This window comes from Saccopteryx leptura, chromosome 11 (assembly GCF_036850995.1).
Source record: "Saccopteryx leptura isolate mSacLep1 chromosome 11, mSacLep1_pri_phased_curated, whole genome shotgun sequence".
Taxonomy (NCBI): Eukaryota; Metazoa; Chordata; class Mammalia; order Chiroptera; family Emballonuridae; genus Saccopteryx; species Saccopteryx leptura.
Window position 1 is genome coordinate 80,338,956 of NC_089513.1, and position 26,364 is coordinate 80,365,319.

Below are 26,364 nucleotides of genomic sequence, written 5' to 3' on the forward strand. Positions count from 1 at the left end.
AACATACAACCATGTCTGATCTGTTTTGCAGCAGTTACAACAGAACAGAAAAGCAAGAATATCAAGGAAAGCTAGCCAAACAGAAAAGCGAAAGAAAGCAAGACAGACTAGTTTCAAACAGCAAAGTAGCTCTGAAGGCCTTACCTACACACCGGAGTTCCATATCTCCAGAGTTACAAGTCAGCAAAGCCACATATCTACTTTACCTACTGTTGGAATCCATGGGAGTCCAAAAAGACCAGATTAACAGGCTTTATTGAAAGGAAGAAAGGAACCCTGCCAGGCATGTCTCTGGGGAGAAGGGCACTGGTTACAGACTATGAGCGAATTTTATAGGGCTTGGGAGAGCCTGAGGGGGTACTGAGTCAAAAGTCCTGGTATGTTTTGTTTTATGGTTTTATGGTTTCAGCTTCCTGGAATGCTCCTTCTTGAGGTGGTTTATCAACTTTCTGGAATTCTTCTGCCTCAGGGGCGATTGTCCAGTAAGTAAGGGTGAGGTCAGGCAACCAGGTGGGACAACAAAAGGGCAGTGGAATTTCTTGTAAATTCATATATCTATCATTTCTCAACTCTGTGGTATGATAAAAAGGAAAAGAAGTGGGGGGAGGAAAGGGTATGGGGTTCAGGAAGGAGCCTTGTCTCAGACTGGCCATTTCTGGAGCTACTTCCTGCTGTTATCCCTCTCAGGGGCCTCCTTCATTAACCCCTCCCTGGGGCAGTTGGAGTAGGGGTTGTAAAAGCACTTGATTGTAGGTAATTCTGGAGAATTCTCTCATTCAAGCCTGCAGGAACTTGATAAAGAAAGAGGCAAGCATTAAAATTAGGCACAAAATTAGGATTGGTCCTATAACTGGTGCTAGCATTGAGAACAAGGGATTTTTCCACCATTGTTTGGAGTAGGGGTGTATTTATAGGGTTCCAGATTTTTCTGTTTCACAAGGGCAGGTTTCAGGGTTAGTGTGTAGGGTTAGGTAGATTTTTCCAATTTTCTGATTGGCGAAGGTCTGCATGCGGTTCTGTAAGAAACTAGTGAACAAACGTAAGAGGCAGAGTTCAAAAGTTAGAAAAATAAATAGGAGAATGAGTGGACTAATGAAAGGCAATAGTCAAGACACCCAGTTTGTGTGAAAAATTTGCTGTGCTTCAGAGAGAGAGAGAATAAGACAGGGAAGTGGTCAGTCTCCCTGCCACTAGACCTACTTTTGTAGAGATTACTAAAGCAACAAAAAGAGGGATTACCTGTAAAGCTGATTTGGTCCTTAGATTGATGGGTGGTGTACTAGGAATTGGAAGAGGCTCATGGGGTGGGATTAGGTTGATATTTGGGTTGAGATAGATTAGGGTACAGGTTTCTGTCCAATTAGTAGAGAGACACATATAGGTTATGCCGTTTTTCTACTTTAGCAGCAGTGGGAGTTGTCAGGATCAGGGTGTGTGAACCTGTCCACATGAAAGTCAGTCCTTGGGTGATGTACTGCTGGAAGTGCCTCTTGGACAGTCTTTGAACAGTTTGCTGGGTAACCTGTAAATTCTGCAAGTACTTATGGAAAGGGTGGTTACATTTCTACACTTTGTAGTTAGAATTTAAGTCCTAGTGACCACTGCTTCTAGCTGGAATTAGCAGCAGTCCCAGCCTATAATAGGCATTGGGCATTGAGACAAGAGGAATAAAGGAGATACTATACATTAAATAAAGTAACAAACTCAGACTGTCAATATCCACAGTAGAGATCTTTGAGAGATAAATAAAACTCAAATATTCAAATGAGGCATAGTAGATGGCCCTTGTGTTCACAAGAAATGAGATCAGCTTATCTGCTATTTGGAAGAAATACCTTAGGCTTGTGAATGATGTCCTTGGGCCTTCAGTGGCAATTCCCAGCATGCTGGGCAAGGTCAGATCACAGGTAGCTGGAGCAGGGCTAGAAGAGACTGAACCCTCCCTCCATGGAGCAAGGGGGCAGCTTACCTTCTTGTGTCCCTCTTTCCACAGCACAGACGTGTAAACTGGTGGGACCAGGAAGCCTGGAAGGCTTAAGTTCAATGACCTTTCTTTCTACTCTGGAGCTGGACCCTGATGGAATCCTATGAAGCCCTTTAGAGCGCTGGAGCCAAAAGCTGGTATTTCCTGACTTCTTTTGGGCCTTATTTGCCTTTTCTGTTACTTCCTTGGCCATTATAGACCTTAAAAGCCATGCTCAAAAGATCTCACTGAGGGGCTTAACTAAGAGAGCAAAATTGGGAATTCAGTGTTTAAAGAAGCCTATTAGACTGAGAAAAGAAAGGATTTGATTTGTGGTGGTAGGTGGTTGGAGACTGTGGAGGATCTGAGTTCGATATAGGGTGAGACTTCAGGTGGTAGGGGTTAAGGCAATGTCCAGATAAACTATGGATTAAGAGTAAAGTTGAGCCTTAGCAGAGAAGACACAATATCCCTTTACAGTGAGGAAGTTAAGAAGGGTGGTGGTGTGTCTCCTTGAGGCAGGCAGGGAGGGGCTGCCGAGGAGTAGTTTATTTACATATTGTAAGAGAGTACTAGTTTTGAGATTGCACGCTGCTAAATCCTGAGCTAGTGCCTGCCCAATCAGGTGTGGGCTGTTTTTGATCCCCTGGGGTAAGACAGTCCATGTAAATTGCTGGGCTGTATTAGTGTCCAGTCAGTTTAAATAAAGGTAAACAGAAAGTAAGAGTCAGGGTGTAGAGGAATGGTAAAAAAGGCATTCTTGAGGTCTAGGAACCTGAAGTGAGTGGTGTTTAAAGGAATGTGTGGCAGTAACCTGAAGAGATTAGGGACTACTGGATGGAGGGGAACTACTGCCTCATTGATTAGGCATAAGTCTTGTACAAGGAGATAAGCCCCTGAAGGTTTTCGAATAGAAAGAATGGGGGTATTGCAGGGAGAGTCAATGGGGATGAGTAAGCCTTTATTTAAGAGGCAGGTAATGACTGGTTTAAGGCCTTAGAAACAGACACAGTTATACATTAAACAAAGACTTAAAATAAAAAAATTTAAAAGAGCATGCTTTACTTGTTTCAATTAAAATTATACTAGAGGTATTTTCTGACAGATTACTTACTCACATAGCTTAATAGACAACTCTGCTTTTTAAAGCTTTGAGAGACAGAGCCGCCCATCTGTAAGGAGGGAGGAGGGGTTTAAGAACACAGTGGAGAAGGGTGGGGCACCTGGCCAGCAGGGGAGGAGAAAGAGAATGGTATTTGCAGGTGAATAAGAAAGAGGATTAAGCAAAGAGAGGGGAGGGGGCTTTCTGGAGGGAAGAGACTCAAGTGGAAGAGATTTGTAGAGGGACCAGAGAGGGGTTCCCCTGGGAGTTAGGCAGGAGGGGAAGAGAGTTGGGAGTCTGTGGAGAAGGAAAGATGAGGAGCAGAGGTTTTAGGTGAAGTTTCTTTGGCCCAAAACAGCCTTCATGTAAAACAGGCAGCACAGAAATTAAGGACAGGAGAGAAGGGAGAAGAAAGGCCTGTATGTAAGGAATCTCTGATGCCCTCCCCATCCGGTGGCAAAAGTTGTCAAGATCTTTTAAGATATTGTCATGGTAGTAGAAAGTAACCTGGCTAGGCACCTAGACTTTCAAGGAAGTCCGTAGAAGTAGGCTGCTCAGAATAGAAACCTCCCAAACTGTGAACCTCAGAGAGTAGGGTGAGTCCCGAAGGAGTAGAGGAGTAGTCTCTGAGGCCTGAGATTGGGAGGAGCCCATGTTCCAAGGAGAGCCTGGCTGGACAGTTTGGACTGAGAGGAGCCCACAGTAGAGGAGACTGGTGAAAGAAGGGGGCATCTCCCTCCACCTTCAGTCAGAGTTCTGAGAGGAGAAACTCTCTGTAGAAAGAGAGTCTCAGACAGGAGGTCATCACCCCAAGGCTGAGATCTCGGGACGTAGGATGTAAGAAAGTGGACTAGACTTTTGTAGAAGTCTGGTAAAGAAGTAGAGGCAGGCCACTTGTAGATATGGGGTCCAAAGTCAAAACTGTCCAACCAGGAAGGGGTGTTTTTAGAAGTTTGGAGGCCAACCAGGAAAGAGGAGGGAGAAACTCCTTACCTTTTTTGTCCAGGAGGGGTTCAGGACAGGGTCAGATTGCTGGCCAATCGACCTACAATTGCTTTTCCAGGCTTTGTTTGGACTGCAAAGAGGGATCGTCCAGGCAACCTGTACCCTGTTCTGGGTTTCGGCACCAAATGTTGGAATCCATGGGAGTCTGAAAAGACGAGAGTAACAGGCTTTATTGAAAGGAAGAAAGAAACCCTGCCGGGCACGTCTCTGGGGAGAAGGGCACCAGTTACAGACTATGAGGGAATTTTATAGGGTTAGGGAGAGCCTGAGGGGGTACTGAGTCAAAAGTCCTGGTATGTTCCCTTTTATGGTTTTAGGATTTCAGCTTCCTGGAATGCTCCTCCTTGGGTGGTTGATCAGCTTTCTGGAACTCTTCTTCCTCAGGGGCAATTATTCAATAAGTAAGGGTGAGGTCAGGCAGCTAGGCAGAACAACCAAAGGGCAGTTTGAATTCATATATCTATCACCTACAACCTAGTTGTTGGGCAGATAAAATATATTATACTCACTTTGTTAAAGATGGCACTGCCCACATGGAAGCCTATCCCAGGTGATATTAATGTGTGTTGGAGGCGGGCTGTGGGCAGGCAGGATCCTTGTAGCCTGGGGCTTGGTTTTAGGACTAAGCCTTTCCCACCCTTTTTGATGTGAGGTGGTGCAATCCCATCATGCCCCAGATAAGCAACTTTGTATTAGAGACTTCCCTATTTTGTATATTGGATTAAAGGTTTTGATTTCTAAACTATAAAATAGGGGAAGAACGGAAGCTTGCTCTCTTAGTTCCTGAGATTAGCATTAGAGGAGAGAGCAGAGAGGAGAGCAGAGAAAGGCCACGTGGAGGAGGCCAGGAGAAGCAGCCAAGATGGCGGAGTGTTGAGTGAGAAGCCAGTTTGTGCAGAGTTTGTGCAGGGAGAAGGAAGCAGATGGGGAACAGAGGTGAATAAGTCTGGTGAGCTAGAAACCTTTGATTCTACGAAACTCAGGTAAGTCAGTAGCTTTGTGAGCACTGAATGAGTCAGTTTTGGAGCCCAGTGTGTGTTTTTACTTGCCCATCGGGTACAAGCTAGGATTAAAGATGATGGTCCATCAGTTTTTGGCTATGTTATTTCTTTACCGACTGTCTGAATCCAATGCGAACCTGCATGTGAATGGCCACGATGGCGGCTCCTGGCTTTACATTTGGCGTAGTCAGCAGGATTCGATACAGGTCAGCAAGGAGCCACTCCACCTTTGAGCAGTGGAGTAGAGGACTGGCTGCTGTTATGGTTCCCGTGGCTGTTCTTTTAGGGGCCATAGGCTGGCTGACTTTTACAGCCATGTGTGAGAAAACCAAGAGCTCTGTGGAAGAGGCTGCCTGGGACCTGCAAACCAAGCAGTGGAAGGAGCTGGAGCAAATGCGGGAGAAACAGATGCTGACCCTGGAGCTGGAGGAAGTGCTGGAGGAGGAGGCCGACCAGGTTTGCAACATTCGCCTGGAAATGGAGCAGCTGTTGGAGGAGGATTCACAGGATTGTGAGTTGCAGATTGCCCTGGACGTTGTGGAGAGCCAGCAGCGGTGGGAGACCAGGGCTGAGGCCGGAGCTGGAGCTGCAAGGTCTGCAGAGCAGAAGGCAGCAGCGGCCCAGGACTCGAGCCCGCGCTGCTTTTTCAGTTCCTCTTTGGAGGATGAGGAAAATCGGGCTTGAGTGGCAATCCGCAGTCTCCAGAAGGCGAGAGCCCAGCAGCAAGGAATACTTACTATGTTCCTGGTAGGTCTACGATTTTGGGACATAGGAGTGGACGCCATCATGCTCTCTGGAGCAGAGATGGAAATGCTGACTGCCATTGCCATGTGCTCTTCTTTGGGACAGTGTAAGACCTGCCAGAATGGCAGGGATGAGGGGCGAGGCTGAGGCCCCATGTGTGTGGACTGATTTTCTGGACTACGACTAGAGTGGGTACTGGTTCCTTTGTTGAATGGACTTATGGATTTTGGACAATGTGAAATACCCTGATGGGGGTGGGGGGTTGCTTTGCTGGAAGCACTCCCCTGCCCCAGGAAGCTTTTCCCATGGCTAGAAAGAAGGCTGAGGACATTTTGCGCTTTGGGCAAAGTGCTCAGAGACTGGTGAAGTGTACCTTTGTGATTGTTGAAACTGTATGTAATTTGTGTAATGTGACTAATTTCCTTGCACAGGGATGCTGGTGGTGTAGATTTTGGGTAGTAAAGTGAGCATAGGGGTGGATTGTTGGGCAGATAAAATATATTATGCTCACTTTACTTTAGAGATGGCACTGTCCACATGGAAGCCTGTCACCCAGGTGATATGTTGGGCAGATAAAATATATTATGCTCACTTTGTTAAAGATGGCACTGCCCACGTGGAGGTCATTGCCCAGGTGATATTAATGTGTGTCTCTGTGGGCTATGGGCAGGCAGAATCCTTGTAGCCTAGGGCTTGGTTTTGGGATTAAGCCTTTCCCACCCATTTTGATGTGGGGTGGTACAATCCCATCATGTCTCTGATAAGTGACTTTGTATTAGAGCAGGGGTCCCCAAACTTTTTACACAGGGGGCCAGTTCACTGTCCCTCAGACCATTGGAGGGCCGGACTATAAAAAAAACTATGAACAAATCCCTATGCACACTGCACATATCTTATTTTAAAGTAAAAAAACAAAACGGGAACAAATACAATATTTAAAATAAAAAACAAGTAAATTTAAATCAAGAAACTGACCAGTATTTCAATGGGAACTATGGGCCTGCTTTTGGCTAATGAGATGGTCAATGTGCTCCTTTCATTGACCACCAATGAAAGAGGTGCCCTTTCCGGAAGTGCAGCGGGGGCCGGATAAATGGCCTCAGGGGGCCGCAGTTTGGGGACTCCTGTATTAGAGACTTCCCTATTTCGTATTTTGGATTAAAGGTTTTGATTTCTACACTATAAAATGGGGGCAGATGGGAGCTTGCTCTCTTGGTTCCTGAGATTATCATTAGAGGAGAGAGCAGAGAGGAGAGCAGAGAAAGGCCACGTGGAGGAGGCCAGGAGAAGCAGCCAAGATGGCAGAGTGTTGAGTGAGAAGCCAGTTTGTGCAGGGATAAGGAAGGAGATGGGGAACAGAGGTGAATAAGTCTGGTGAGCTAGAAACCTTTGATTCTAGGAAACTCGGTTAAGTCAGTAGCTTTGTGAGCACTGAATGTGTGTTTTGGAGCCCAATGTGTGTTTTTTACTTGCCCGCTAGGTGCAAGCTAGGATTAAAGATGATGGCCCACCAGTTTTTGGCTCCTTTGTTTCTTTACCGACTGTCCAAATCCAATGCAAACCTGCATGGGCCAGGCTGCTGTGATGGTGGCTGTGGCTACTGGCTTTACATGATATTAATGTTTGTCTCTGTGGGCTGTGGGCAGGAAGGATCCTTGTAGCCTGGGGCTTGGTTTTAGGACTAAGCCTTTCCCACCCTTTTTGATGTGGGGTGGTACAATTCCATCATGCCTCAGATAAGTGACTTTGTATTAGAGACTTCCCTATTTTGTATTTTGGATTAAAGGTTTTGATTCCTACACTATAAAATGGGGGCACAATGGGAGCTTGCTCTCTTGGTTCCTGAGATTATCATTAGAAGAGAGCAGAGGAGAGCAGAGAGGCCACGTGGAGGAGGCCAGGAGAAGCAGCCAAGATAGCGGAGTGTTGAGTGAGAGGCCAGTTTGTGTAGAGTTTGTGCGGGGAGAAGGAAGGAGATGGGGAACAGAGGAGAATAAGGTTAGTGAGCTAGAAACCTTTGATTCTAGGAAACTCGGATAAGTCAGTAGCTTTGTAGCACTGAATGTGAGTGGGTTTTGGAGCCCAGTGTGTGTTTTTACTTGCCCACAGGGTGGAAGCTAGGATTAAAGATGATGGCCTACCAGTTTTTGGCTCCGTTGTTTCTTTACCGACTGTCCAAATTCAATGCAAACCTGCATGGGCCAGGCAGCTGTGATGGTCGCTGTGGCTACTGGCCTTACACTAGTCCCAAACAGAAAGCAAGAATTCAGAGGAAAGCCAGAATTCAGTAAAGGAAAAGAGTTGCTTTACCTACCTCTTTGATCTCTCTGCCCAATTGTCCAAATTCTTGAATTTGGGAACCAGAAGGCATCTGCTGAAGAATGGTCTGGACCCCACAGGAAGACCGGGAGCCCTGAAATGTCTCAGGTGGCACCTCTCCATGAGATTCAAGCAAAGTCGGGCAGCTCCCCGGAGAGACCATCCGATTCGGGATGTCCCTACCTGGTGACACAAAACACCAGATCCTGACAAGCCCCCAAATGTTATAAAATACCATACCCCAGATTCTGCATGGTACCATACCTCACTTCAGCGGGTTTACATAAAGACACCCAGTCCAGATAAACTTTGAAAAGTTTTATTGAAGGATGATATTTATTAAATATGCCAGCCACATATGGCTGACACGGGGCATAGCAGACCCAAATCGTGTGCCTCAGAGGCTATCTACCATCTGACCACATACAGATTGGGGGGGGGGGGGCATGACACAATCATTAACAAGATTTACATTACATTAACAAGTTAACATTTGTCTAGGGGATTTACAAAAAATGTTTAAACTTTCAAGGTAATACAATCAAAGACATTCACAAATACTTTTAGTATCTATCTCTCCTCCTTTGCCTAGGGGTACAAATTAATCTCAGGATTTCAGGAAGGGAGGAAGAGTTAAAATCAGTGTAGGGTGGTATGTAAATTTTATCTCTTATTGAAAGCAAAAAGGAGTTCTTCAGATAACCTTAATCTTTCAGAGAACTTAAAACCAAATGACCCTAGTCATCCTTGTAAGTCAATAGATTTCTACATTCCTTTTCCTCCATTTTCCAAAGAAAGGACAGGAAAGCCTGACTTTTTCCTCTTAGAACAGGGGTAGGGAACCTATGGCATGTGAGCCAGATGTGGCTCTTTTGATGGCTGCATCTGGCTCAAAGACAAATCTTTAATAAAAAAATAATAATGTTAAATATATAAAACATTCTCGGCCCTGGCCGGTTGGCTCAGCAGTAGAGCGTCGGCCTGGTGTGCGGGGGACCCGGGTTCGATTCCCGGCCAGGGCACATAGGAGAAGCGCCCATTTGCTTCTCCACCCCCCCTTCCTCTCTGTCTCTCTCTTCCCCTCCCACAGCCAAGGCTCCATTGGAGCAAAGATGGCCCGGGCGCTGGGGATGGCTCCTTGGCCTCCGCCCCAGGCACTAGAGTGGCTCTGGTCGCGGCAGAGTGACGCCCCAGAGGGACAGAGCATCGCCCCCTGGTGGGCAGAGCGTCGCCCCTGGTGGGCATGCCGGGTGGATCCCGGTCAGGCACATGTGGGAGTCTGTCTGACTGTCTCTCCCCATTTCCAGCTTCAGAAAAATACAAAATATATATATATATATATATATATATAAAACATTCTCATGTATTATAATCCATTCATTTCCTACTGCTCATGTTCATGGTTGCGGGTGGCTGGAGCCAATAACAGCTGTCCTCTGGGACAACACCAAATTTTTATTGGATAATGCGTAACATACACAGGTGGTTGTATGGATCTCATGGAATTACATTTTAAAATATGGAGTGTTCATGGCTCTCTCAGCCAAAAAGGTTCCCGACACCTGTCCTAGAATATTGGAAAGCCTGTAGCCACGGCCACCATCACAGCCACCTGGCCCATGCAGGTTCACATTGGATTCGGACAGATGGTAATGAAACAATGAAGCCAAAAACTGATGGCGCATTAGCTTTAATCCTAGCTTGCACCCAGCGGGCAAGAAATATGCACAGTGGGAAGACACTTCCCTTTCTATTCAGGGCTTCCAAAGCCACTGACTTATCCGAGTTTCCTAGAATCAAAGGTTTGTACCTCACCAGCCTTATTCACCTCTGTTCCCCATCTTCCTCTCTCTACATAAACTCTGCACAAACTCGCTTCCCCCTCAGCACTCCACCATCTTGGCTGCTTCTCCTCTCCTCCACATGGCCTCTCTGCTTTCCTCTAATGCTAATCTCAGGAACCAAGAGAGAGAAAGCTCCCGTTCTGCCCCCATTTTATAGTATAGAAATCAAAACCTTTAATCCAATATACAAAATAGGGGAAGTCTCTGATACAAAGTCACTTATCTGAGGCATGATGGGATTGAACCATCCCACATCAAAAAGGGTGGGAAAGGCTTAGTCCTAAAACCAAGCCCCAGGCTACAAGGATCCTGCCTGCCCACAGCCCACCCCCAACACACATTAATATAATCACACCAATCCCAAGCAAGAAGGGCAACTAATATCACCTGGGCAACAGGCACTTCCCACATGGGCAGTGCCATCTTTAACAAAGTGAGCGTAATATATTTTATCTGCCCAACAAATATCAATATGAATTTTGCTGCTTTTTGGTACCTTACAACAGTCACTTCCTAGTGAAGCAGGCTTGATGTCCTCAGCAGCTCACTGGTAGATAAGGCTTAATGTCTGACTCCCTATGCTCTCTTCCTTTATTAATACTAACTAGCTACACTCACTAACAGCCCTGTTTGGAGCCAATCAGAAAACAGTGCTTTCAAAGGGGGACTTTGCACTGTTTCTCATTGGGAGCAAACTTCTTTCCCCACCCTTTTTTCTAGATAAGAGACTCAGCTAAAATAAAGAACTATCGAGTGGCTTAGTTCCGTGATTTTCAGCTGGGAGTGCCAAGGGTAAGCGGGAAGAACTGGTGAAAGCCATGGGTCCAGGCCCCCTTAGGAGAGAGGCTGTGGAGCTTGGTGAGCCTGCATTCCTCACCCAGAGCAGGAATGTGGTGCTGTGACCATGCAGGTGAGGACACAGTGGGAAAGTGGAAGGAAGGCAGGTAAGCCTGCACTCAGAAATTCGTGGGAGGGAGACAACCGGAATGAAGGAGCTTGACAACTGCCCATTCCTAGGAACTTCCTGTGGTCAGGAAGCAGCAAAGGCCTCTTACAGGCTCTGCTGCTCGTCTCTGGGAGTGTGTTCTAAGAGGTTCTAAGGTACGGTTGATGCTGAACTTATGTTTGGCTGTCTGCCTCTTGAGAGCCAATACTCAAGACAGTGTCAGAGGCTGGTGGAAGAAATGGTGGTTTATTCAAGAGCCAGCAACTTGTGAAGATGGTGGTTAATGTTGCAAAGACCATATTAACATTTGGGCAGGGGTAGGAATTTTTGCAAGGAGAGAGAAAAGCAACAATACAAAAAAGAATTCAAAGGAGGGGGTTGAGTGTTCTGCATGGAGGGGTCTAAGTGCAAGCCAACGCTATTTGTTCAGATAAAAGGTTGAAGGTCAGCAATTCTCCCAGAACTGCAGTGTCTGGAGGTCGAAGTCAGCTTCTTCTGCTTCTTCTGAAGTAAGATCCTAGAATTCTTAAGGAAACAGGTTATCTGTAGTCTCTTATTAGTTAACAGATCGTCATTTACAGAAATATTGTTAAAAGCATGGTGAGGTGGGTTACAAGGGTTGTGTATTAAAGACATACATGTGAAAATGTTCATTACAGAATCATTTGTAATATAGAAAAATGTGAACTAACCTACATATACAACAATTAAAAAATAAAGAGTAACACATTTTCTAAAAACCAGAGGGGTTTCCAATCTAGGGTCTGCTGGCCATTCATACCTCCTCTTTGGAGAAATGTATTTTGAGGTCCTCTTCTCATTTTTTAAATTAGATTTTTGGTTTTCTGGTGTTAAGTGGTCAAAATATGTCCAGAAATATTCACATTTATATGAAGCAAAGTATATTATTACCATAATATATTACTTATATTTTATTCTTTTATGTATTTCATTTATATTTTATACCTTTGTGATATTTTAATTTTAAAATTGTCTATAATCAGGACTAAAAATAATAAATATCATCCTCAAATAATTAGAAATTTTTTTCACATTCGAAAAACTTTTTAAAATGAGATTTATTCCTTCTTTAAAACATTTTTATTAACAGCTCTGCCTCTACCACTGAGCCAGTGGTAGAGCGTCAGCCTGAGTGTAGATGCCCCAGGGTTTGATTCCCGGGCAGGGCACACAGGAGAAGCTCCCATCTGCTTCTCCACCCTTCACCTCACCTTCTCTCTATCTCTCTCTTCCCCTCCTGCAGCCCTGGTTCTATTAGAGAAGGGGTTGGGAACCTATGGCTCACGAGCTAGATGTGGCTCTTTTGATGGCTGCATCTGGCTCACAGATAAATCTTTTTTTAAAATTTTATTAATTTTAATGCAGTGACATTGATAAATCAGGGTACATATGTTCCAAGAAAACATCTCCAGATTATTTTGACATTTGATTATGTTGCATACCCCACACTCAAAGTCAAATTGTCTTCTGTCCCCTTCTATCTGGTTTTCTTTGTGCCCCTCCCCTACCCCCACCCCCTCTCTCTCCTTCCTCGCCCCCTCCCCACCCCCCACCCCCCCATTACTATCACATTCTTATCCATGTCTCTGAGTCTCATTTTTATGTCCCATCTATGTATGGATTCATATAGTTCTTAGTTTTTTCTGATTTACTTATTTCACTCCATATAAGGTTACCAAGGTCCAACCATGTAATTGTAAATGATCCAATGTCATCATTTCTTATGGCTGAATAGTATTCTATAGTATATATGTACCAAAGCTTTTTAATCCACTCGTCCTCTGATGGACACTTGGGCTGTTTCCAGATCTTTGCTATTGTGAACAATGCTGTCATAAACATGGGGGTGCATTTCTCCTTTTGGACAAGTTCTATGGTGTTCTTAGGGTATATTCCTAAAAGTGGGATAGCTGGGTCAAAAGGCAGTTCCATTTTTAATTTTTTGATGAATCTCCATACTATTTTCCACAGAGGCTGCACCAGTCTGCATTCCCACCAGCAATGCAGGAGGGTTCCCTTTTCTCCACATCCTCGCCAGCAATTATTCTGTGTTGTTTTGTTGGTGAGCGCCATTCTGACTGGTGTGAGGTGATATCTCATTGTGGTTTTAATTTGCACTTCTCTAATGATTAGTGATGTTGAGCGTTTTTTCATATGCCTATTGGCTATCTGTATGTCCTCTTTGGAGAAGTGTCTATTCATTTCTTTTGCCCTTTTTTGATTGGATTGTCTTTCTGGTGTTGAAATTTACTAGTTCTTTATAAATTTTGTTATTAACCCCTTATCAGACGTAATGTAAAATATGTTCTTCCATTGTGTAGTTTGTCTTTTTATTCTGTTCTTATTGTCTTTAGCTGTGCAAAAGCTTTTTAGTTTGATATAGTTCCATTTGTTTATCCTGTATTTTATTACACTTGCCCATGCAGATAAATCAGCAAATATATCACTGAGAGAGATGTCAGAGAGCTTACTGCCTATGTTTTCTTCTAAGGTGCTTATGGTTTCACACCTTACATTTAAGTCTTTTATCCATTTTGAGTTTGTTTTTGTGAATGGTGTAAGTTGGTGGTCTAGTTTCATTTTTTTATAGGTAGCTGTCCAATTTTCCCAACACCAATTATTAAAGAGGCTGTCTTTACTCCATTGTATGCTCTTACCTCCTTTGTCAAATATCAGTTGTTGATAAAGCTGTGGGTTTCTTTCTGGGTTCTCTGTTCTGTTCCATTGATCTATGTGCCTGTTCTTATGCTAGTACCACGCTGTTTTGAGTACAATGGCCTTGTAGTATATCTTGATATCAGGAAGTGGGATACCTCCCCCTTTATTCTTGTTTTTTAAGATTGCTGAGGCTATTTGTGTTCTCTTTTGGTTCCATATAAATTTTGGGAATATATGATCTATATCTTTAGAGTATGTCATTGGTATTTTTATTGCTATTGCATTGAATTTATAAATTGCTTTGGGTAATATAGATATTCTAATTATGTTTATTCTTTCTAACTATGAGCACAGTATATGCTTCCACTTATTTGTATCTTTCTTGATTTCTTTTATCAATGTTTTATAATTTTCCTAGTACAAGTCTTTAGTCTCCTTGGTTAAATTTACTCGTAGGTACTTCATTTTTTTGGTTGTCATAGTGAAGGGGATTGTTTCCTTAATTTCTCTTTCTGACTGTTCATTGCTTGTGTATAAAAATGCTTCTGATTTCTGAGTATTAATTTTATATCCTGCCACTTTGCTGAATTCATTTATCAGGTCCAGTAGTTTTTTGACTGAGACTTTAGGGTTTTCTATATACAATATCATATCATCTGCAAATAATGATAGTTTTACTTCTTTTCCAACTTGAATGCCTTTTATTTCTTCCTCTTGTCTGATTGCTGTGGCTAGGACTTCCAGGACTATGTTGAATAAGAGTGGTGAAAGGGGGCACCCCTGCCTTGTTCCTGATCTTAAGGGGATTGCTTTTAATTTTTTGCCCATTGAGTATGATGTTGGCTGTGGGTTTGTCATAGATGGCTTTTATCATGTTGATGTATGTTCCCTGTATTCCCACTTTGTTGAGAATTTTGATCATGAATGGGTGCTGGATTTTATCAAATACTTATTCTGCACCTATTGAAATTATCATGTGGTTTTTTTCTCCTTCCTTTTGTTTATGTGATGAATTGCATTGATTGATTTACAAATATTGTACCAGCCTTGCCTTCCCAGAATAAATCCCACTTGATCATGGTGTATGATTTTTTCCATATATTGTTGGATCCGGTTTGCTAATATTTTGTTGAGGATTTTAGCATCTATATTCATTAGGGATATTGGCCTATTATTTTCTTTCTTTGTGTTGTCTTTGCCTGGTTTTGGAATCAGAATTATGCTTGCCTCATAAAAGGAGTTGGGAAGTCTTCCTTCCTCTTAAATTTTTTGAAATAGCTTGAGAAGGATAGGAGTTAGTTCTTCTTTGAATATTTGGTAGAATTCACTTGTGAAGCCATCAGGCCCAGGACTTTTCTTTGTTTGAAGTTTTTTTTATATCTGTTTCGATCTCATTTGGTATAATTGATCTGTTTAGGTTTTCTGATTCTTCTAGATCAGGGGTCTCAAACTCGTGGCCCACGGGCCACATGCAGCCGGCCGAACAATTTTGTGCGGCCTGCAGACTAATCCACGAAGTTATTGAACTTTTGATTGAGTTTTGGAAGATTGTATGTTTCAAGGAATTTGTCCATTTCATCTAGCTTGTTTAGTTTTTTGGCATACAGTTCTTCATAGTATTTTCTTACAATATTTTGTATTTCTGTTGTGTCAGTTGTTACTTCTCCACTCTCATTTCTAATTTTATTTATTTGAGTCCTCTCTCTTTTTTTCTTGGTGAGTCTAGTTAAAGGTTCATTGATCTTGTTTACCTTTTCAAAGAACCAGCTCCGAGTTTCATTGATCCTCTGTATTGTTTCTTTAGCATCTATATCATTTATTTCTGCTCTGATCTTTTTTGTTGTTGTTGTTGTTGTTGTTGTTGTTTTTTACAGAGACAGAGAGTGAGTCAGAGAGAGGGATAGACAGGGACAGACAGACAGGAATGGAGAGAGATGAGAAGCATCAATCATTAGTTTTTCATTGCGTGTTGCAACATCTTAGTTGTTCATTGATTGCTTTCTCATATGTGCCTTGACCACAGGCCTTCAGAAAACTGAGTAACCCCTTGCTGGAGCCAGCGACCTTGGGTTCAAGCTGGTGGACTTTTTGCTCAAACCAGATGAGCCCGTGCTCAAGCTGGTGACCTCGAGGTCTCGAACCTAGGTCCTCTGCATCCCAGTCCAACCCTCTATCCACTGCACCACCGCCTGGTCAGGCTCTGCTCTGATCTTTATTATTTCCTTCCTTCTACTACATTTGGGCTTTACTTGTTGTTCTTTTTCTAGTTCTTTTAGATGCAGGGTTAAGTTGTTTATTTGAGCTTCTTCTAGCTTCTTAAAGTGTGCCTGTAGTGCTATGAAGTTCCCTCTCAGTACTGCTTTTGCTGTGTCCCATAAATTTTGAGTTGTTGTATGCTCATTATCATTAGTTTCTAGGAATTTTTTTATTTCTTCTTTGATCTCATTCTTAATCTATTCATTATTTAACAACCTGCTATTTAGTTTCCATGTGTTTGAGAATTTTTGAGCTTTTCTGTTGTGGTTGATTTCTAGTTTCATGCCATTGTGATTAGAGAAAGTGCTTGATATAATTTCAATCTTCTTAAATTTGTGGAGACCACTTTTGTGTCCTAACATGTGGTCTATCCTAGAAAATGTACATGAGCATTTGAAAAGAATGTATATTCTGCTGCTTTAGGGTGAAGTGTTCTGAAGATATCTATTAAATTGAGTTGATCTAGTGTGCCCTTTAAGTCTGCTGTTTCTTTGTTAATTTTCTTTCTTGAGGATCTATCTAGTAATGTTAGTGGGGTATTAAAATCCCCTACTATTATAGTATTGCTGTTGATCTTGCCCTTTATATCCATCAAAGTCTGCTTTATATATATATTTCGGTGCTCCTATATTAGGTGCGTAGATATTTATAACAGTTATATCTTCCTGTTGGATTGCTCTCTTTATCATTATGTAGTGGCCTTCTTTATCTCTTACTATATTTTTTGTTTGAAAGTCTATTTTGTCTGATATAAGTATTGCTACCCCAGCTTTTTTTTCATTTCCATTTGCATGAAATGTTTTTTCCATCCTTTTACCTTCAGTCTATGTGCATCTGTTGTTTTAAGGTGTGACTCTTGTAGACAGCATATGTACCGGTCCTGTTTTCTTATCCATGCAGCTACCCTATGTGTTTTGATTGGATCATTTAATCCATTAACATTTAAGGTTATTATTGATATGTAGTTGTTTATTGCCATTTTATTCTTTAAAGCTGTATTCCTCTTTTGCTATATTCTTCTCCCACTTTGATCTGTTTACACCATGCCCCTTAACATTTTCTGCAGCATTGGCTTGGTTGTAATTCATTCCTTGAGTTTTTTTTGTCTGGGAAGCTCTTTATTTCTCCTCCAATTTTAAATGATAGCCTTGCTGGATAAAGTAGTCTTGGTTGTAGGTTCTTGTTCTGCATTACTTTGAATATTTCTTGCCATTTCCTTCTAGCCTCAAGTGTTTCTGTTGAGAAGTCTGATGTCATCTTTATTGGGGCTCCTTTGTAGGTGATAGCCTTTTTTTCTCTACCAGCTTTTAATATTTTCTATTTATCTCTTAGCTTTGGTATTTTAATTATGATGTGTCTTGGTGTAGGTTTCTTTGAGTTTCTCTTTAATGGAGTTCTCTTTGCTTCTTGAACTTGTGAGACTTTTTTTGCATCAGTTTAGGGAAGTTTTCAGCTATGATTTGATTGAACAAAGTTTCTATCCTTTGTTTTTTCTCTTCTTTTTCAGGAACCCCTATGATGTGGATGTTATTTCTCTTCATGTTGTCACAGAGCTCTCTTAGAGTTTCCTCAGACTTTTTGAGTCTCTTTTCTTTTTTCTGCTCTGCTTCCATGCCTTCATTTATCTTGTCTTCTAATTCACTGATTTGATCCTCAGCTTCATTCATCCTACTTTTAATTCCTTTCATTGTGGTCTTCATTTCTGATATTGTATTTGTCATCTCTGACTGATTCTTTTTTAATATTTCAATATCCTTTTTTATACTATTCTTTATTTAGGTGTTCTTTATTTAGGTGTTCGTAATGACCATCCATTGTTATTCTAAGATCCCTAGCTTCTTTACAATCATTATTTTGAACGCCGCATCCAGAAGTTTGGTTATTTCCATATCACTCAGTTCATTTCCTGGATGTTTCTCTTGTGGTTTCATTTGGATTGCACTTCTCTGTTTTCTCATTATGTCTGTGTGTTTGGGTGTTTGGTTTGTAGAGCTGGTTGAGTTTAGGCTTGGTGTTGTCTGCCTCCAGTTTTCAATTGTGTTATTTCTAGGTCTTCTTGGGTTGGCATCAGCTATTATTTGTAATCCACTTTTGGATTTGGGCCACTTTGAAGTCTTGATTTGTTTATTTTCTTAACAGGTGATAGTCTTGTTTACTGATCTCCACAGGGGGCTCATTTGAAACTGTATCCAAGAATGCAGTGGCTGTAACCTGAGACTCTGAAGGCTTCTTCTGCTAGTTATTCTCTCTGGGGGCAGGGTGTTTTCTCAGCTTTAGTAGGGGGAGGTGTATCTCAGATCTCCATGGAGACCTGAGTTACTGCCCCTCCTCCCCACTTCTTGTTTTCAGCTGTGTCTTATTGCGCTGATTAGAGCTGGAGAGATGTCTGGAGATATGTGACCTGGAAGCACTTTGTCTTTTGTTTTGTGGAAGGATCAGCCCCTCCCCCAGCTATGGCCACCTCCAGCACTGGATGAGTCAGCTTCTCAGGTCGTCCCCTGCATTCCTCTGCCTCTCACCATCTTTTTCTCTCTCTCCCCTTTCTTTTTGGAAAACAAGCCAGCCCTTTTAACACACCTCATTCCCTGGTCACCAGGCAAGTGGCTGTGAGCAGTATTTACTGCTCTTTTCCCTGGAGTGAGAGCCCACTGGGCTCTCAGCCTCACCCCCCCCCCCATTCTTGTAAGCAGGGGAGATTCAGGCACTCCCTACCAGGTTTGTTGTGGCATCTTCTTTGCTCCTTGGTTTTTGAGAGCTGTTCTTGTAGTCCAGAGTTGGTTTTTCATGTTGGCTGTTCCTAAATTAGTTTGTAATCCAGTTTGGTGTTGTGAGCTGAGAGTCTGTGTGTCTGTGCGTCTGCCTACTCTGCTGCCATCTTCAGGTATCCCCCAGAAAAATCTTTAATAAAAAAATAATAGCATCAAAAATATAAAACATTCTCATGTATTACAATCCATTCATTTCCTACCACTCATGTTCATGGTTGTGGGTGGCTGGAGCCAATCACAGCTGTCCTCTAGGACAACACCAAATTTTTATTGGATACTGCGTAACATATATGGTCGTTGTATGGCTCTCACAGAATTACATTTAAAAATATGTGGCGTCATGGCTCTCTCAGCCAAAAAGTTTTCCAATCCTGGTATTAGAGTGACTTGGCCCAGGAAGATGAGGATAGCTTTATAGGCAGAGCATGACCCCCTAGTGGGATTCCTGGGTAGATCCCCATCAGGGCACATGCGGGAGTCTGTCTCTGCCACCTCTTGTCTCACTGAATCAATTCTAGAGAGAGAAGGAAGAGAGAGACATTGATCTGTTCCTGTGTGTGCCTTGACCTGGCACCAAACTTGGGGATGAAACCAGCAACCTCTGCATTTCAGAGCTAACTCTAATCAACCAAGCTATCTGACCAGGGTCCCACTTGGGAACTTTAAAACTTAAAATATTCAGATGATTATAAAAGTTCAGAGTGAAAAAGACTTCCATTTCTGCTCTGAGTGAAAGGGGAGCCTCCGGAAGGAGCTGAGTGGAGGAGGGAGGGGAAGTGAGTCAGGAACCTCTGGCTGGTGTGCTAAGCATAGACTGTGGGGGACTCCAGCGGAATCCGGGACTCAGGGAGGAGAGTCCTGTGCTCCTCAGAGTGTGATGGTGAAGGTGGGAGCTGGCTGTCTCAGGAAATTGTGGGTAAGTGGAAGTCTCCCTAGTTTATTTGAATAGTAGAGCCAAGAGCTGCCTGTAGGGTCAGGTACATGCATTTAACGTTATATATTTTTGGAATGAATTTCATATTGGAATCAAACGTTAAGAGGCTCACAAAGAGACATTTGTAGAGGAGGCTCTTGTGTCACCAGTGGTCATGGTTGAACCCAAAATGCATCCTGCGGAAGCAGAGATCTCCATGAAGAATTCTCCATCTTCTTCCAGGTCACTATTTTTACTCAACTCTTTCTGGTGTCTCTCTGTCTGCACAACAGGTAAAAATGGTGATGTCCCTGGTCTTCCATTGGCTTGACTTCTCTCTCTTCTTCATCTTGGTCCAGCTTCTCACTCTCCACTCAGGTAGGGAACAGTTCTGTGTTTATGTGTCTAAAGCAGTTATCTGTAGTGCCAGTATGAACCTTGGACTCCTCTCCATCTCTGGAAGGCCCATCCTGACTGACCTTCTGTTAGAATTGAGTGGCTCTCTAGGAGTTTCTTACCTTGCTATCTCTGCCTGGAGCACCCCTTACATTCTGCCCCAGCTCTCACTAATGGAGCACCCCCTTCTGTTGACCAGCTCAGTTTACTGTGGTTGGACCTCCTGACCCCATCCTGGCCATGGTGGGTGAAAATGCTGAGCTGCCCTGTCACCTGTCCCCAAAGATGAACGCTGAGACCATGGAGCTGATGTGGGTGCGACCCAGCCCCTTGCAGGTAGTGCTGACGTATGAGTATGGGAAGGAAGAGACACAGGCAGCAGAGTATCAAGGGAGGACTTCGATTTTAAGAGACAACATAACTGAGGGGACGGCTGCTCTCCAGATTAACAAAGTCACAGTCTCTGACAGCGGAAACTACCTTTGTACCTTCCAAGATGGAGATTTCTATGAAAATGCCCTGGTGGAGCTAAAGGTTGCAGGTGAGTCTCAGGTCTGTTCTGAGCTTGTTCTCCTATGGAGATCTTGGAGCAGAGGCTCCACACCCACCTCAGAGTACTCCTGGCTACTCACTAGCACCTGTCTTTCTCCCCTTCCAACTCTGCTTCTCTGAGACTCTTGACAGACACAGGTTGTCCTCTAGTAACAATCCCTTTTGTATCAGGTGAAGACGTTCCTCATGGCGGCCATGAAGGTCTAGGCAGGGAAGTGGAAATCAAGGATAAAATCAATGAGAAAACTTCCCTCAGCAGGTGTCACACACCTGTTTGAGTTCAGCTGAGTTCCAGACAGTAGCCATGGTTCCCCATGTGTGCTCTGCTGTGGGTCCAGGAGGCTGACCTGCAGGGACAGCATCTGTGTTGCCAATGTCGTCCTACCAATGGCCCCAAGGACACACCTGTAGTTGAACAAGTTGTGTTCAGTACTTGTTGCAGGGAGGGAGAACGCACACATGTGCAATGCATGCAGTGTCTCAGTAAAAGGGTGTCAGGAAAGACTTGGTATAACTTTTGGGCTCTGAGGGGATTTGGGGAAGGTTTATAGAAGTAGAGATTTGTTCTAGATCAGATGCTGTCGGGATGGTGCGGAGCTGTAATGGGTCACTCACAGCCATGATAGGATGGTTAAGATTAGTTGTAGTCAGGACACTGGTCATGTTATCTCTGTGCTCAAACCCAGTTGTTAAGTGTCCTTGATTTTGTCCTGACCCATCACAGTGACAAAGCACCTTGTCTGATGCTGCTGTTCCCTGAAATTTCCCATGTGCAGACCTCACAGCTGAATTTCTCTTTCTCAGGACACAAACTTGCCCGTGGCTTCTGCCTGGGTTAATCAATGGGGAGCCCAGCAGAGAATGGAATTGAGGGTATGGTTAAGTCCTGACTCTGTCCCTGCAGAATGGCATTAGCTAAGTATAGTTCTTTCCTGGAAACCACATATGCCCTTCAGAAAGCCCTCTCTAAAAGACTGTATTATTTCAGGTCTGTAAAAGTTTTCTTCCTTCTTCCCTTTGGGTTTAGGTGTTTAGGGACCACTGGAAACAACTCCATTATTCCTGGACTTCGGTCATCTCTCTGCCATGTAGTTATTTTCACCTCTGCACAACCACATTACTTAATGTTTCCTGGGTTAAGATACCTGAGAATCAGGCTGATAATGATACCATTAATTACATCCAGAGTTTATCCCAGGGACTTACATACAACACATTACTTAAATGGTGCCATGACAATGGGATATCTTTCCCATCACAGGGTAAGGACAAAGGTTACAGAGGACAAGAAGGATCAATAAGGGTTCTGAGGCAGGACTCAGCCAAGATAAGGGGGAAGGACTTACATGCTTATCCAGGGTGAGGTGAGAACTTTTCCCAGAAATCATCATGTCTGGACATGGGACAGGGGTCCTGCAGACTCTAAGGGGATTTAGAGGAACCAGCTCTGTTCTGGCCCACATTTAACTGAATCTAGCATGAGGGTCAAACGACATTCAGGCGGTGGTCACATCATGGAACTGTCCATCATGTACAGCACACGTCTGTAAGCAGCTCCTCAGTGGAACCCGGTTGGAGTTCTCTGGTGTGAGTGTGCCCTCCATTCCTAAGGAGACCCTCACCAGTACAGAAGACTCCCCATAATTCATGCTCACTTTTCCTTCCACAGCACTGGGCTCTGATCTTCACATTGAAATGAAGGGCTATGAGGGTGGAGGGATCCATCTGGAGTGCACGTCTGCAGGCTGGTATCCGCAGCCCCACATCGAGTGGAGAGATGACAGGGGACAGAGCTTGCCTGCTGTGGCAGCACCTGTGACTGCAGACAGCCTGGGTCTATACGCAGCCACAGCATCTGTGACCGTGGAAGGCGACTCTGGGAGGGGGATCTCCTGTATCTTCAGAAACCCTCTGCTCAGCCAGGAAAAGACAGCCAGGGTTTCCATTGCAAGTGAGTGCCCAGCCACTACCCTATGCTTGTCTGTGGCCCGTGGGGGAAGGCATTGACTCTCTCTCTCTGCTTCTGACTTGAGTCTTTGCAATTGATGTAAAGCACAGAGCAGGGGCCTGGGTGCATCTTTCCTCCATAAAGTTGTTTATGTCACAGACATCTTCTGAGCATTTCCTGCATGTCACAGACTGTGACAGGCAATGGGAATTGTTGGCAAAAGGCAAAGGTCAGCAAAGACATGGGAAAATGGAGGAGAGGGGGAGTACATATAAGCCATATCTAATGGAAAGGGATAACCATTTTAAAACATAAAAAAAAAAAAAAACAATAAAAAAATGATAAAAGATCATGCATTGACCTGACCAGTGGTGGCGTAGTGGATAAAGCATCCATCTGGAATTCTAAGGTTGCCAGTTTGAAACCCTGCACTTGTCTAGTCCAGGCACATATGGGAGTGATGCTTCCTGCTCCTTGCCCCATTCTCTCTCTCTCTCTCTCTCTCTCTCTCTCTCTCTCTCCTCTCAAAAATGAATAAATAAATAAATAAAATAAGAGCATGAAATATGAGCTCACAAAAAGAAATCACCCCATGAAAAAATGTCCACTCTCACTGAATAAAGAAATGTTTTCCACCTGTGATATTGTCAATAAAACAAAAAATGAGGTCATTGGAAAAACTTTCTGATAACAGGCTTGTGGGGAGACAGTCACTCTTAGATGATTGTTGCTACAATGTGGTATATTTCAAGTATACATTGCCCTATCTTCTCTTGGGACAATAGAGCAATCTTTATCCAAACTACTTCTTTATTGATTCAAAATCACAGTTCTGTAAATTTATCTGACAAATCAGCTTGCAACTGATAAAATGATCCATATGAAATGCTATCTTTATACCATTAATTAAAATAGCACAAAGGTAGAGACTCTTCTATGCCCTCCAGAGTGACTTGTACACAGTGGAGGGTTGCACTGTGAGAGGAAACGCAGACGTCTCTCTGTGCTGACATGACGGTCCCCAAGGCACTGAACAGAGAGAGCAAGTGCCAGACCAGCTGGGACAGAGTGCTGTGTTTGCTGTAAGCAAGAACAAATGAAGTTATGTGTATATTTTTAAAATGTAATAAACACTTGCATGGCACTCTATGAGTCAGGCACTTCATAAGCATTAATTGAATCCTTCTACCCGTTAGGACACCAGGAACATTATGGTGAAGTCATCAGTTCCAGGCCACAGATTGGTCAGGCAGAAAACCCAGAATCTGAACCCAGGCCCTCCAGCTCCAACATTTTAATCACATATAAAGCCGATGTATGAGGACTAATAAATATAGAACAGATCAGAGAATGGAGAGTAGACTTCAGTGACTTTATACATACTGTTTGATATTCTAACTATCCCCATGTGAGAGGCAGATATTTCAAGTCAATAGTGTTATGTGACAGTAACAGTTCTGGGCCCTTTGGGACCAGGATGATCTGTCCCGAGATACGCCGCGATCCACAAGGCCAGTGGCTGATGCTGTCCCTGCGCAGGTTCCTTGTTCCAGAGCGCGCAGCCCTGGGTGGTGGCCGTCGCGGTGACCCTGCTGGCTCTGCCGGTACTCCTGGCGGTGATGGGGTTCTTCCTGTGGCGACAACAGAAGAAAAAGGAGACCCTGTCCAAGGAGAAGAAGAGGGAGCGAAGCGCCAAAGGTGAGTCTCGGCTGCAGGAGCGCGACCGCCCCGCCCCAGCCCGCGCCCCCACCGCGCCCGTCCCCCCTCCATCCCCATGACGGCACATTTTTATCCTTATTTCCAGAGAAGCTGCAGCGTGAACTCAGTAAGTACCGTTCCCGCCCCACATGTCCCGGTGTCCCTGTGTCACGTGCTTCACCGACTCCTCACTTGTTCCCTGCAGATCGGAAGAGGATCCAGTACCTGGCGGGTGAGTGTCCGGACCCTCGTCTCAGACTCTCTGCTCGGATATGATCCCGCCCTTCCCTCACCCCTCACCGCCCGGGGGTGGGGGAGATAAGGACGCTGATGGGGGTGCCGGGCAGGGGTTTTCTCAATGGAGAAGGGGCTTCAGTCTCCACCAGGGGCCGCTCGCACCAGGACATCCAGGGGACACAGGAAAGGACGGGGGCGGGGGAGGTGGACTCAGTGTGTGAGGTCCTCCCCTCCCAGGTAGTCAGCAGAGGAGACAGAACAGTGTCTTTTTAAAAGACAAGGGAATACAGTGTCAGTTGTCACAGATATAGTTGCTGGAAAAAATAGTATCTGAGATTTTCTCATTAAGTTGCCCAACTCTTTGTGGAAATACATAGGAAATAAAAAAGATTAAGATAGATGGATTCTAGTACACATATGTGCACACATATGCACACAGGTATGCACACGGCGAGTCATACTCAGGTACACCCAGGTACGAGAGTAAAGTAGGCACCCCTCAACTACTGGGACCCCTAGGGGATGCCTGAAACCGTGGATAGTACCACACCCTGTACACACAGGTTTATGTCCTTTTCTCTGAAAGGAAGGCTTCTCACTGCCATACATGTATTGCCAACATCACTACTCTTGCCTTTTCGGGCAATTATTAAGTAAAATAAGGGTGAGTTGAACACGAGTACTGTGATACTGCCCCAGTAGATCTGATCACCCAGCAGCTCCTAAGTGACTAAGGTGAGGGGGTGGGGTCCACAGTGGGGACATGCTGGACACAGGCACGGTTCTCCCTGGGACGGTGGCAGTGGCATGGCATGATGTTTCATCAAACTACTGAGAGTAATGTACAATTTAAAAGGTATGAATTGTGTATTTCTGGATTTTTCTACTTAATACCTTTGGACCACTGTGAAAGGAAGGTAGCAAACTTCAGAAAGCAATACCACAGACAAGGGTGACTGCTGTGCAGACAGGTACACACAGATCTGCAGTGACAGCTGGGACAGCTCGTGCAGGGTGCCTGCAGGGTCACTAGATGCAGTTGATTTAAAGAGGGGGGAGCAGAGAACTGAACAGAGAGAGGGAGAGGCAGGAAGGGGGGTGGTCAAAAGAAAAATCAGATGAGTGCAAGAGAAAGAGAAAGGAAATGACTCTGAAATGACAGTTCATGTGACTCTATTGTCTTCCCTTTGCAGGTGAGAAGTCTCCGGACTATGCTGGTGAGTGACTCTGATGCTCTCTGTGTACAAAGCATTTAAACCCTCTCTCTGCTGGTGAGGAATGATCACATCCAGCTCAGAGGCCCATGTTCTGTGGCCTTTCTGGACATTCAGAGAGGACCTTCTACATACAGCGTCCCCTCACCCTGCTGACACAGACACCATACCTGGGCTAAGCCATGTTCCCTGCAGCCTTAGCCTGATAGAGGGAATCCCAAGATGCAGAGGTTTCATGCCTGATCCACAGAGCTGTAGATGCAGGAAACTGGATGTTGGAAGAGACTAAGAAAAGGAGAGAGAAGAGGCTTAGTGAGAGGGATGGTGGAGGAAGAACAGAAATGATGACCTTTTTGTCTGTGTCTCCTTCCTTTCAGAGTGGAAGACGTCCCTCTTCCAACCTGGTAAGTGAGTCACTGTATGTTCCCTAGAATAACAACCGAGGGACCCTGGTCCCTTTTTCTTCTCCAAATCCTGACTAGGGGAGTCTAAGAGGGTGACTTGAGGTCCTGGTCTCAAAGGTGTGCCCATCTCCTGCTGAGGACACAGAAAACCAGGGACAAGTGCTGTCCTGGGCTCCACTGGTCCTTGTGGGAAGGAAGAGGCGTGAGGGGTGCAGCTGGGGGAAGGGCTGCAGGGAGAGTCAGGATGGGACCTGCCCCAGCTCTGCCCCTCCTGCCCCTGTGTGTCCTCAGGTTACTCAATGTTTCTGAGCTTCAATGCCCTCACTTTGGATGATGGTAGAAATTCCTACTATGTGAGGTGGAGGTGAAGATTAA

General features: G+C 44.2%; 1 protein-coding gene across 6 annotated transcripts in view; it reads left to right on the forward strand.

Annotated features, from left to right (window-relative positions):
- Window positions 1-26,364, forward strand: part of LOC136382963 (butyrophilin subfamily 3 member A3-like) — a 108,903-nt gene that overhangs the window by 50,102 nt on the left and 32,437 nt on the right. For 3 of the 6 annotated variants that reach the window (XM_066352365.1, XM_066352361.1, XM_066352357.1), the window contains exon 4: window positions 22,158-22,439. The exons of 2 other annotated variants lie outside the window; for them this stretch is intronic. In XM_066352365.1, the coding sequence (XP_066208462.1) occupies window positions 22,158-22,439 (282 nt within the window). Of the gene's footprint in view, window positions 1-20,135; window positions 20,478-22,157; window positions 22,440-26,364 lie in introns of all 6 variants that reach the window. One more of the 6 variants, XM_066352366.1, reaches the window with a different exon arrangement.